Source organism: Pelophylax lessonae, assembly GCF_965119305.1.
Source record: "Pelophylax lessonae genome assembly, chromosome: 6".
Taxonomy (NCBI): domain Eukaryota; kingdom Metazoa; phylum Chordata; class Amphibia; order Anura; family Ranidae; genus Pelophylax; species Pelophylax lessonae.
In genome coordinates this window covers 47443517-47457776 of record NC_138773.1, presented here as the reverse complement: position 1 = coordinate 47457776, position 14260 = coordinate 47443517, and the positions used below count along the sequence as shown (strand labels likewise).

At 44.9% G+C, this 14260-nt stretch overlaps 1 protein-coding gene across 3 annotated transcripts in view; it reads right to left on the bottom strand.

Annotated features, from left to right (window-relative positions):
• Window positions 1-14049, bottom strand: part of SREBF1 (sterol regulatory element binding transcription factor 1) — a 61802-nt gene extending 47753 nt beyond the window's left edge. For 2 of the 3 annotated variants that reach the window (XM_082260697.1, XM_082260699.1), the window contains exon 1: window positions 13837-14049. In XM_082260697.1, the coding sequence (XP_082116823.1) occupies window positions 13837-13942 (106 nt within the window). In that variant the 5' untranslated portion in view covers window positions 13943-14049. Of the gene's footprint in view, window positions 1-2172; window positions 2326-13836 lie in introns of those variants that run through there. The other variant, XM_082260698.1, reaches the window with a different exon arrangement.
• Between the last annotated feature and the right edge of the window lie 211 nt (window positions 14050-14260).

The following is a 14260-nucleotide window of genomic DNA, read 5'->3' as shown; positions in this document are numbered from 1 at the left end:
TCCTAACCTTCTCCCCCACATTGCAGAGGTCCTGACATCAAGACCAATGGAGGGTCTTTAGCATTTCACTGGAAATGATGCAGAGGATTGTTCCGCACCACAGGGGCAGTACCATCTGCCGGGGGAGTGGAGGATCACTAAAAAGAGCTCTTTTCCATTTAGCCAAAATGAGCCATTAAACCTTGCAGTGCAGGTTGGTCCTGGAGTTGGGCCTTGAAAACCATTTCTCTTCATTACATGTGCGGGCTGGGCCTCCTGCTTTAGAGTGTGGTATGGTGATTGAGAGTGAAGAACAGTAAAGCTCAGTCTCAATCTAGATGTGTCAGCTGCTGACTGCATATTCTGACGAACTGATAGAAATTTACTGATCACTAATGACTAATGAAATACAGTCAAAAAAAAAAAAAAAAGGGGCTGCAGAATATTCTTCATAGATAATAATTTTTATATAAACAATTTACATATGAACTATTAAAAATTATAATATGCAAGACTAATGCCTCGTACACACATTCAGATATCGGACGACTTATCGTTCGCATTTTGTTGCATGATACTAACATCGAATTCAACAATGCGTATTTAGCGTATGATTTTTTTTGTCGTACGATTCTGGAAAAGCTTCCTGGATGCTTAGCTTCGTATCGGATAGTGCAAAACTAAAAACAATGGCAGCCGGGCTTTTTCCGGGTTATTTTAGTGTTTCTGATCATGCGCGGTCTTTGTCTGTCGATTTTTAGCGGACGCATACTATTAAACGATCGTCATTCGCTAGGCTATCGTACGACAGAAGTTTTTCTGTTTGTCCCTTCGGAATTTGTTGGACGAACTGTCGTGATCGGCTGTCGAAAGCTGTGTACTAACAATCAGATTATCGTGCGATCAGGTCGAAATCGATTTTTTTCGTACGATCATCTGAACGTGTGTACGAGGCATTATTTTGTCTGAAGCTTTGTAGGACCGTGTGACTGCAACCCTCCATAAAATGCATCATTGTCGGTCGATTTTTTTATTTTTTTATAATGTAGATTGTACAGGCTCTGTGCAGTTTACAATGGGGTAAATTTTTATTGCATGTAATGCATCTTGGATTTAAACGTATGCTCGATTACCGGATACATACCGCAAATTAGTTTTATTTGTTCTACCTTCGATCATTAACTGATGCAAAAAACACACAACCTCACACCCCCTTTATGTTGGGATTTGCAGGATAAAACCCAGACTAGCCTCATACTGTAAGGACTGTATTAAGTGAAAAAGGTTTTTATATTTAATGAGGCAGTGTGTGTTAAAATTGTACAATACTACACTACAGTCTATGGCGGCGATGTGAGTTGTACAATCTATGGAATGATCTTACAGGCGATGTGAGTTGTACAATCTATGGAATGATCTTACAGGTTGCTTAAGCTAAGAATTTACAAAAACAACCAGAGCAAAGTCCAAGCAGCCAAAATGTTCTCCCAAATCACAGAAGGGATTAAAAACGATGACCTGATCACGCAATGCGACCAAAATAGCCGAATCAAATAAAAATCAGCAACCACAAACCCTCCATTTGATTGGTTTAGACAGCTTCCAATTGATGTCAGTGCGGGCAACTCCATCAGCCAATGATCATTTCCCATCAACTGAACAAACTGTCAGAAGCCGATCTTAATATACAGATCAATTAAAATGGAATCCAATATATTGGTCTTATTGTAATCGTTCAATTATTTTAAAAAGCGATAAAAAAAATAAATATTGATTTGCAATCATGAGTCAATGCGCGTATGGCTGTCTTTCCAACATTTTCTACGGCGAAAGGACCTTTCACGTGGGACAATATAATTCACTGCCCCACTGCATAAACGATCCTGCACGCCGACAAATCTTGACAAAAAAAACTACACTATGGTCGGACGCCTTTCAATGAATCGCCAACGATATTCGATTTGTTTACAAACACCCACCGGGGTACAACCAAAAATTTGTGCCATTTTTCAACGTCTGCAATGGCATTGTAAAAAAAAATTGATAAAACAATTATTGGCAATATGCAAAAGTTAAACCTAGTTTTAAAAACTAGGTTTAAAGCAGTTCAAGCCCCCCATCAAAGTGCAGAAACTGGGTACAAACTACAGGGTGCTACAGGATGCCAAGCTTGCCCGCTTGCTAATGCTGTACCTTCAAAAGTGCACTCCATGAGTACGCCAAGTATCAGGCACAGGAGCCCGACTCCCAGAAAATGCGGAGTCGCTCCCGCCCTAAGAGCTGACACTCCAACGCAGCATTGAGAAATGTGGATATGTTAAGTGTAAGTACAGAGACATGGAATTGTGTGTCCCTCTCTGGCTTTCCCACACCCTCCCATCCCTCCACCTCTTCTAGCAGTTCCACCTCTGCTGGAAGAAGCTCAAGAGGGGGGGGGGGGGGGGGGGGGACCAGAGTGAATCAGAGCTCGCAGATGAGGTGACTGCTGGGAACCAATCAGGGAGAGCCAAAGGAGCCAGCCCAGGCTGGCCATAGACGGAGGAAGAACCATTCTCGTCTCTCAAGGTTACTTGCGTTCAGTTGCTCTGCCTCCTCCTTCTCAGGGTTATTATAGGACATTGACAGGCCAACTGACAATCACATTGCCACTACACAGGATGGCGATATGAGAGCGACTGCTATGTAGCCGGCCGGTAGGGAGTTCTGTTTTATCCCCCATCGTCTCAATAAAATTCAATTTATTACTAGAAATCTTGTGAGTTGATAACTTTCTGTGCCAACTCTATGGGCCAACTGTACGGACTCCTGCAGATGGGCGATCAGGGTCATGCATCCCCCCCAGATAGGCGTATTTCTGAGACGAGTATAGCCAGGTGTTTCCGATCAGCCGCAGATAAGAAGCCTGTACAAATCAATAACCCCGTCCACAGCTGTTCGCATTTCTTGTATATTAAATGATCACCTGCCATTGGACAGATGTGCGCCTCTACATGTAGATTGTTCACATCCAGGAGCGCACATCTTCCCCAATGCAGGTAATCTCTACTCCCCGATGACACGGTCTGCATGGAATCATACATGAAGCCATTATCCACGTTGGGGGACAGAGGTGTAACCCTGAACGTGAACGGTCTATATGACGAGGCACACCTCTGTCTTACCTATGTTTAAGGAGTGTATGAGCACCCCTGGACGTGAACGGTCTATATGTAGAGGCGTACATCTGTCTTACCTACGTTTCAGGGATTAATGAGCACCCCTGGACGTGAACGGTCTATATGTAGAGGCGCACCTCTGTCTTACCTAGGTTTCAGGAGTGGATGCAGGACCGGTGCTGGACTATTTAACACCCTAGGCAAGACCAGCTCCTTGCAACCCCCCCCCCCTCCAAAAAACAAAAAAAACAAACTGTAAACATTGCCTCCCTTCCTGTACATAATGCCCCCCCTTTTAACCCCACTCTCCCCTTCCTGTATACACTGCCCCCTTTAATCCTACACCCCCCTTCCTGAACAAACTGCCCCCCTTTATCCCCACACCCCCTTCAAATACACACTGACCCCCCCCCTTTAAACCTACACCCCCTTCATATACACACTGCCCCCCTTTAACCCTACACATCCCTTCATATGCAAAGTACCCTCCTTTAACCCTACACACCCCTTCTTGTACACACTGCCCCTCCCCCTCCTTACTTCACACACTGCCCTTCTTTAATTCTACACCCCTTTCTGCACACACTGCCCCCCTTTAACCCTACACCCCCTTCCTATACACACCTCCCCCCCTTTAACCCTACACCCCCTTCCTATACACGCTACCCCCCTAATATACAAAGTGCCCTCATTTCTAGAGATGACCTCCACTGGGGATGAGGATGTGACAGGAGAGGAATGTGGCACTGACCATGGCTGCGCCCTAGGGCGACCGCCTAGTTTGCCTAGTGGTAGCACCGGCCCTGAGTGGATGAGCACCACTGGAAGTGAACGGTCTATATGTAGAGGCGTACATCTGTCTTCCCTACGTTTCAGGGTTGGATGAGCACCCCTGGACGTGAACGGTCAACATGTAGAGGACGTGAACGGTCAACATGTAGAGGCGTACATCTGTCTTACCTACGTTTCAAGGGTGGATGAGCACCCCTGGACATGGCCGGTCTACATGTAGAGGCGCACATCTGTCTTACCTGCGTTGAGGGACAGATGTGTGGCCCTGGACGTGAACGGTCTACATGTAGGAGGTGCACATCTGTCTTACCTGCATTTTAGGGGTGAATGAGCACCCCTGGACGTGAAGGATCTACATGGAGAGGCACACATCTGTCTTACCTGCATTGGGGGACGGATGTGTGCCCCTGGACGTGAATAGTCTACATGTAGAGACGCACATCTGTCCTACCTGCATTTTAGGGGTTGATGTGCACCCCTGGCGGTGAACAGTCTACATGTACAAGTGCACACCTTTATGTACAAAACATGCAAACAGCTATGGATGACGGTATTGATTTGTACAGGCTTCCTGTCTGCTGCTGATCTGAACACCTGGCTGTTCCCGCCGAAGAAATACACCCATCTGAATGGTGCACGGCCCTAATCAGCCATGTGCAGGAGGCCTACTTGTAAATGGCATCTGGATGAATTACAGAATCTGCTTAAAGCCCCTGGCACAAAAACTTTTAAATATATTTCTTAATAACCGCAAAGAATCTAAATCTACTATAAGTGCACCAAATGTCTTTTTAAAAAAAAAGGTAATAACTGGGTTTGCACAGTAGTGATAATGTGCTGTATGTACATAGCCTGAGCAGAGCTGTGGGAGGAGCCCAGCAGGTCCACCCACTATAGGGGGTCTGCAGAAAGCTACAGGAGGGGCGGAGACAAGACCAGCCACCCTGTACAATGAGAGAGAGCAGTAGTGAGCGGTCTTTATTAAAAGGAAGCTCCTGTACAGAGGGAAAGTCTCACACTGGATTACTGCACAGATCAGAGAGAGAATTGTTGACAGACAGAATTTCCTTTGAAAAGGTTTACATTTTAAAGGACCTTTATTTCATTTTCTAATTGTGAAGGGGGTCACATTGACGTTCGTTCTTGACCAATGCAACAAGAAAATTCAGAAGAGCAGAATGGAACATTTTCATGAAGGAATTCATTTCTAACAGCATAGGTTTTTGTTCAGGAAAGTCCATTAACTTCAAAAATCAAATGTTTTAAAATGAAATGTACTTTTCGAACGACATTCGTTATGTGATTGAATGTACTTAAGAGAATTTTCCTACGAACGTTCGTTCAAACTACTAGTGTATGACTACCTTATCCCTTCTTGCCCTATTAAAAATGTGTTTGTGTCCCCATTATGGGGAAGGGAGGATAAGAATGCCCCGATAGAAAGGGATTGGAAATCTCCAAACAAAGCAATAAAAGCCTGACAGGGGCTCTTACCCTTCCCTGCTTGGTCTGATTGACAACTCTTTGCAGTCTATAACATGAAAGGCCCACAAAGCCCCAAATATAATAATCATAATGAAAATTGTGGATTCACATGCAGTGTAAATGTAAATGACAGGTCCACTTTACTACTGCAATCCAGAACAGTCAGAGAATACAAAGGACAGATCATCAAGTGCCTAATGTTTGCAAAGCCCATAGTTCAGCGGCCGTTCATTCTCCTTGTGGAAGTACACAAACATTGCAGTAATATTTACTTTTACTATTTAAAAAAGGTGATCTTTACGCTGAAGGGGTTGCGAAGAGTTTCCTGTATGACTCTTATGGCTGCGATTCTGATGAAGATTCTTGCAAGGAGAATGCAGCAGGACAGCTTGCCATAATTGGACGAGAAAGTATGAGCAGAGGTTACGACCATTTTTTTCAGCCCAACCAATATAGGGGAAAAGGCCACTTGGGAGCCAACGATGACAAAAGGTAATCTCTAATGAGGATAGCTAAAAGACCAGAAGGAGGAAAAACTAAAACATGTTCCTGGAAATGCCGTGTCTTGGCTGCCATGTTGATTCAATGGCTCTAGTATTGGTGAGGCATGGAGGCAGGTTCCTTGCTGGTGGCATACCTGGGAAAGGTACTTAGGCCAGATATAGCCGAGGAGAAGCAATATCAACTCTCAGTACAGGTTTCTGGTTAACCCAAGCCTGAAAATAACCTAGAACATTGACCGCAACACTGAAACCTAACCCCCCTCACTTATGGACTCCCTGCAGCATACCTTTCACCCACCTGTTCTGTCAACTTCCCCTCACCATTCCCCCACCACCCCTTCTTTCATAGTGACAGCCAGAGCTCCCCTTTATTTATCACTGCCCTGGCAAACTCATCTGTATGGCACCACCATCATCTCCCCTCACCAATACTCCCATTCCTCCACAACGTCTGCCATTTGGTCAACAGAGCCAAACCCTGGCCTCTTTCCCATCATGTATAGGGACCCATCATCATGGCCCCCTCACCAGTACTCCCATGACTTTTCCCTGACCAATATTGGACCACAGAGTACAACCCTGGCCCCTGCGCTATCCATAATAAGGCCCCACCACCATCAAGGCCTCCTCACTAGTACTCCCATTACTTTTCCCTGACTGGAATATTGGACCACAGAGTACAACCCTGGCCCCTGTGCTATCCATAATAAGGCCCCACCATCAAGGAACCCTCACCAGTACTCCCGTGACCTTTCCCTGTCGAATATTGGACCACAGAGTACAACCCTGGCCCCTGCGCTATCCATAATAAGGCCCCACCACCATCAAGGCCCCCTCACTAGTACTCCCATGACCTTTCCCTGACTGTAATATTGGACCACAGAGTACAACCCTGGCCCCTGTGCTATCCATAAGGCCCCACCACCATCAAGGCCCCCTCACTAGTACTCCCATGACCCTTCCCTGACCATTACTGGACCACAGAGTACAACCCTGGCCCCTGCGCTATCCATAATAAGGCCCCACCATCAAGGTCCCCTCACCAGTACTCCCATGACCTTTCCCTGTCGAATATTGGACCACAGAGTACAACCCTGGCCCCTGTGCTATCTATAATATGGCCCTACCATCAAGGCCCCCTCACCAGTACTCCCATGACCTTTCCCTGACTGTAAAATTGGAACATTTTCATGAAGGAAAATAAGCATAATAAGGCCCCCTCACCAGTACTCCCATGACTTTTCCCTGTCGAATATTGGACCACAGAGTACAACCCTAGGCCCTGTGCTATCCATAATAAGGCCCCCTCACCAGTACTCCCATGACTTTTCCCTGTCGAATATTGGACCAGAGTACAATCCTGACCTCTTCATCTATAGGATCCCACCATCATTGCCCCCTTCTAGTACTGCAGTAAACAGGCAGCTGAACTACAGTTTTACTACCCACCAACTGGCCACCAGATTGCCAATATTACAGTCTGGGAGGGCTGTACACATGCCACAGTCACTGCATTTTTGATTCGAGCTGCAGAGTTTGACAGGCGGAAGTGGGGCACTGTCAGTCCAACTCAACCATAGAGAGCGGTGGAGCAACCACAAACTCTGCTTTCAGTTGTGACACAGATCTGCAATATAAAAAATATTAGTATTTGAAATACTCACCTTAAAATGAAGCCTTCCAGCGGTGCGCTATCACGGCTTCCAACTTCACCCAGCCTTCCTTCCAAGTTCGCAGGCTCTGGACGTCTGATTGGCCAAGCCGCAATGATGTCACTCCTGTGCAGGCACAGCACAGAGCTCTGAAGGAACAGTTCAGGTATGCTGTTCCTTCAGAGCGCATGCGCCAGTGATGTCACTGGCTGCTACTTGCTGGATAATCTCCTAAACGGTGCATGTTGAGGAGATATTAATTTAACCTACAGGTAACCTTCCTTATCAGCTTACCTGTAGGTAAAAAATGTCACACAAGACTTTACTACCACTTTAAGGAATCCATTGCAGTGCATTAAACACCTGTTATGGCATGTGTAAACCTGCCCTGCGTTAGCATAACCCGTAAAAAACAAAAAAAAAAAAAAAAAAAAAACCCATGCATGGCCTTTTTTTCAAAACGCACAGTACATGCATGGTGTTCCCGGTACAATAGGTTGGGTTGGGAGGAACGCCGCCCCGGCTGGAACGCACCAGGGGAACGCCGCCCCGGCTGGAGCGCACCAGGGGAACGCAGACCCGGCTGCAGCGCACCAGGGGAAACGCAGACCCGGCTGCAGCGCACCAGGGGAACGCAGACCCGGCTGCAGCGCACCAGGGGAAACGCAGACCCGGCTGCAGCGCACCAGGGGAAACGCAGACCCGGCTGCAGCGCACCAGGGGAAACGCAGACCCGGCTGCAGCGCACCAGGGGAAACGCAGACCCGGCTGCAGCGCACCAGGGGAAACGCAGACCCGGCTGCAGCGCACCAGGGGAAACGCAGACCCGGCTGCAGCGCACCAGGGGAAACGAAGACCCGGCTGCAGCGCACCAGGGGAAACGAAGACCCGGCTGCAGCGCACCAGGGGAAACGAAGACCCGGCTGCAGCGCACCAGGGGAAACGCAGACCCGGCTGCAGCGCACCAGGGGAAACGCAGACCCGGCTGCAGCGCACCAGGGGAACGCAGACCCGGCTGCAGCGCACCAGGGGAACGCAGACCCGGCTGCAGCGCACCAGGGGAAATGAAGACCCGGCTGCAGCGCACCAGAGGAACGCAGACCCCGCTGCAGCGCACCAGAGGAACGCAGACCACGCTGCAGCGCACCAGAGGAACGCAGACCCCGCTGCAGCGCACCAGAGGAACGCAGACCCCGCTGCAGCGCACCAGAGGAACGCAGATCCGGCTGCAGCGCACCAGAGGAACGCAGCCCCGGCCGGAGCGCACCAGAGGAACGCAGTCCTGAAGCGTTCTTGTGCTGCTGCACACCCCGGCCTCCATTTTGTAGCAGTCTGAGGCAATTCTACTGCCGGGCCTAGTAACAAAAGCAATGTTTGGACACACGCGGCTGGATGAAGCCTCTCTGGATGTTTCTAGTCAGGAGAAGGGAACGTGGCTCTGCAAATCCATTGTCATGGGGGGAGTACCAGAAATAAACATGTAAACATTGGCAGGCTTTTGTGGGCCCGGAGTCTAATGATTCAGCAGATGTGGCCTTTCCCGGCCTAGCAAAAAGCTGCCTGACAGAAAAATAATTTCACAGAGCTGGGAGCTTTTCTCTAGGTTTATGGTGCAACAGTGTCGGCACAAAGGAAGACTTTCAAACTGTACAAAGATGCTGGGTTCAGACTTTCCAGAGGCAAGCGATTATTTGACTATGCAGGCAGAGACAGGCTGATGGTAATGGCGGCTCTTGCAGCTGCACACACTCACCTACCCTGTGCTCCAGCACTTGTAGGGAGGAGAGGAAACCCTGTGTAAGCTCCGAGTCACGACTTCTTTGGCCCATGTGACAGCATTGGTTACCTGAGTGACCAATTAGCAAGCACCAGCTGTGTCACATAGGAAGTGCGTCCCATGCCCCCCCTCCATACTTGGAAGTGCCAGGTGTTTTTCTTCACAGATATACAAATGGAGTAAAGCACAGATCTTCAAACTATGGCCCTCCAGCTGTTGTGGAACTACATGTCCCATGAGGCATTGTAAAACTCTGCCATTCACAGACATGACTAGGCATGATGGGAATTGTAGTTCCTGAACAACTGGTGGGCCATAGTTTAAAGACCCCTGGAGTAAAGGATAGATGAGGTGTTGCTGGAGGACTAGAGAAGCCCCTAAATAGGGGACCGGTTGCACTGCCCTTCATTGACAAATTACACCCCTCCGTCATTAAATAAGCAACCACCCATTTGGAATCTATGTGGGCGCATATTCCCGGAACACAAAAACTGTGCCAGTTCAGGGACCCGCACCAGCACCCTCATGGATGTCAAACTGGGAGCAGCGGCCGTGTCCATGCAGGCGCTAATCCACACAAATTAACTTCCAGCGGAACACCCGGGAATCCCATGCGGGTAAATACAACCCTCATGTGGATGTACGCTTTCATACACCTGTGTAAAAGCCTGTGATCATTTCTGTGGTGCTCTCAGGAATTGTTTACCACCCCTCTGAAAAGCGATCTGTGGTCGCAGTTGAGACCCAGTTTGCCATTGTTCAGGAGGCGATATTACCTCCTGAACGCCTGCCTCGCTTTCTGACCCCAAGGGGAATTTTGCAATGCAATACCATACTGCAGTATCATGACCCCATCATAGTCATTCTTACATAGTTAGGCCCCTTTCACACGGGCTTTCCGATCCGATCCACCTGTCAGTTTTTCAGGCGAACCTGATCGGATGCTCCATGCAGCCCTATGGGGCAGTGGATGTCAGAGGTGACATGTCTGCTGACACCCGCTGCTATCCGACCCATTCCTGTATGTGAAATCCGGACGGATGGAAACCCTATTTTCCATCCACCTGGAGGATCGGATCGAATATAAAACGGACAGGCGGTCCGTTCTCATCTGATTCCCCCATAGAGGAGAGCGGGGATCTGACAGCTCCGTCTCTGCACACAGAGCGGAGATGGAGCTGTCATCCGCCTGCTCAGTGGGGGATCGGCGGATCGATTCCCGCTGAGCAAAACGGAGTCCGCGGGCACACCGCCCGTGTGAAAGGGGCCTTAGTGAGGTTGGAAAGACACCAGTCCATCCAGTTCAACCTATGATGAGTGTGTGTGTGTTTATGTCAATAGTACATTGTATACCCCTGTATGTTGTGGTCATCAAGGTGCCCATCTAATAGTTTTTGAAACTATCGATGCTCCCTGCTGATACGACTGCTTGTGGAAGAGAATTCCACATCCTTACTGCTCTTACAGTGAAGAACCCTTTACACAGTTTAAGGTTAAACCGCTTTTCTTCTAATTTTAGTGAATGGCCACCAGTCCTTTTATATTCCCTTTCACTGAAAAGTTTGTTTCCTATGCTAGGGTCGCCAGTACAGTATTTGTACATTGATATCATATCCCCTCTCAATCGTCTCTTCTCCAGAGAGAATAAGTTCAATGCTTGTATTCTTTCCTCATAGCTGAGATCTTCCAGTTCCTTCATTAGGTCTGTTGCCCTTCTCTGGACTCTCTCCAGTTCCAGCACATCCTTCCTGAGCACCGGTGCCCAGTACTGGATGGCATACTCCATACTTTCCTGTCTCCCTGGAATGTCCTCAGTGAGCTCCCAAGCCTCTCCTTTTCTCCCCCTCACTTCTCTTTGGAAGGAGCAGTAGTCACTATTTGTAGTCATGTGCACTGCTCTATTCTCGCAACAACTTTAAAGTATTCCCTGGACTTTGGTCCAACTTTGATGCGACTTGAGGTCCATAGACCTCAAGATTACACAGGCATTGCTTCAAGTCGTGCGACTTTCAGGTCTTACAAGTGTGGAAGGGACCTAAAAGGAGAGGTGGGCAAACACCCCATGTGCATGAGGCCCTATAGCTGGGCTTCTTTCATGAATCCCCCCCCTTTTTTTTTTGAGGGGGGTTTGTAGATGAGAAGCCTCCCCAAGCATGTCAGTTCAAACAACGAGACAATCCTTTCTAATGCTGGATACCAAAAAATAGAAGCAGAACCACTCTGCATAGGATTGCCCCCCCCCCCAAAGAATACAATGATCAAACCTAATTGGTACTCAGAATTAGGGGTTAAAAAAACAAATGCAGAACACAGAGACCCTAAATCTGAGCAAAAAAAAAAAAAAAAAAAAAGTTAATAAAATGATTAATAGTAGTAATTAAAAATGTATAAAAAAAATGTTTGCAAAAAATAAAATAAAAAATAAAATAATAATATATGAATTAATAATAGTAATTATTGATAGTAAAAATGTATAAAAAATACAATATAATATAAAATATATATATAAAAAATGTTTGCAAAAAATAAAATAATAATAATTATAAATATATATATATATATATATATATATAATTATTATTTTATTTTTTATACATTTTTAATTACTATTAATTACTATTATTAATGAATAAATATTTTTTTATACATTTTTGATTACTATTATATATATATATATATATATATATATATATATATATATAAGTAATCAAAAATGTATAAAAAAATATTTATTTATTAATAATAGTAATTAAAAATGTATAAAAAAAATGTTTGCAAAAAATAAAATAAAAAATAAAATAATAATATATGAATTAATAATAGTAATTATTGATAGTAAAAATGTATAAAAAATACAATATAATACAAAAAATATATATATATATATATATATATATATATATATATATATATATAAAAAAAATGTTTGCAAAAAATAAAATAATAATAATTATATATATATATATATATATATATATATATATATATATATATATATATATATATATATATAATTTTATTTTTTATACATTTTTAATTACTATTAATTACTATTATTAATAAATATTTTTTTATACATTTTTGATTACTATTATATATATATATATATATTAGTAATCAAAAATGTATAAAAAAATATTTATTAATAATAGTAATTAAAAATGTATAATAAAATAATAATTATAATGTTCGCAAAAAATAAAATAATTACAAAAGTATAAAAAATAAAATAATAATTATATATAATGTTCGCAAAAAATAAAATAATTAAAAATGTATAAAAAAAATGTTTGCAAAAAGTAAAAAAAAATATAATAATAATAATAATAATAATTAAAAAATGTATAAAAAAAAAAAAAAAATGTTCGCAAAATAAAAAAATAAACAAATTCTGCATTAAAACAAACATATCCAAATTCTCGCCTACCCTCGCTGTTTCTGCCTAGCTATAGAGAATAGAAGGTTTACACTGGAACTAAGGCACTGACCGACAGTAACCCTGCGCTGCGTCACATTGGAGGTGTGGCCTCAGTCAGGAACCCTAGGACGCCTGTGGGAATCTACAATAGACAGGACGCACATGGGGGGGGAATGATATCAACAGGCCACAGATAGGCTATTTTTTTTTTTTCACTCCAGCCACAAGGAAAGTTACTGGCCCACATTTCCACGTGTCAGAGCGAGCGAAGAAACCAATAAAAAAAAATTAATCTTGGCTCTCAAAAATTTAAACTTGCACCCTTTAATACGACAAATCGACTTTAGAGTGTTGTAGGACTACAGGTCCCAGCTGCAGGAATGCAATCAGGTTCTGCAAGGAACATGAAAACAGTCTTGGTGCTTCCCTAACCTCCTAGCATGGGGACATAGTTGTCAATGGTTCTTGAATTTGCAGGAACAGTTGGAGGGTCTAAAAATAAGGTTCTTGTCCCTGTTCTCCTTTTCAGGGTGTAACGGATCGCCTCATCGTACGACGTTGGCAGAATCATTGGTTCAAGTGTTAGAAAATGTTAGAATTCTTTGAAAAAAAAAGTCAAGATCAGTGTCAGCACGCCTCTTGAGGAGCCAAGTGTCCTTGGAAGTAATCTCAGGAGCTTTGACACTTACCTTGTAACAAACATTGACAGTTACAATAGATTAACAGTTGCAATGTATTGACAGTTACAATGTATTGACAGTTACAATGAATTTAAAAGTTACAATGGATTAACAGTTGCAATGAATTTAAAAGTTACAATGTATTGACAGTTACAATGAAACCAATAAGGATACTTTGTATCCAGTTAGCCAATTCTCACTTCCTCAACTTACTTAAGCTAATAGCAAGTTCTAGGGACCAATCAACATATCCAAAGGGGTGCAGGGACCAGAGACAGGGCACCCCCATCTACCCAAAGCACCACCCAGCAGAGGGGGGGGCACTACCCCCCACCACCTGATCACACCACCTTAGCCACACTGCTGTTAAAGGGAAACTTGCCGGGGTCACCCACCATCGATGTCGCTCAGCAGGGCCGTGTCGATGTCGCTGCTCTCATGGAGGCACAGGGACGGGTTGAGCTGGTCCAGGGAGCTGTCATCGAACCCCAAACCGTTCATCTTGCCGGTTGTCCCTTCTCCCTGTGATGATTGGTCAGTCTGTCTTTCCTATGGCTGGCATGGGGCTTATTCCAATAAAAGTCCTTCCAGCTGCCTAGAAAGAGTATCAGGGCTTGTTATTGTTGTTTGTGGGGGGGAAATCTCATGTCAAAGCCCCCCCATAGCTCCAGCAGTGAAGTTCAGTATAAAACTGCAAGGCGCTGCTCTCCTCCTGCTTGCTGAGAGTATGGGTGGAGCCTGGTGAGTGCTATCCCTGCCCAGTACACCCAGGGAACACCCCTATGCATCCTGGACACACCCCCTATATCCTGGACTGCC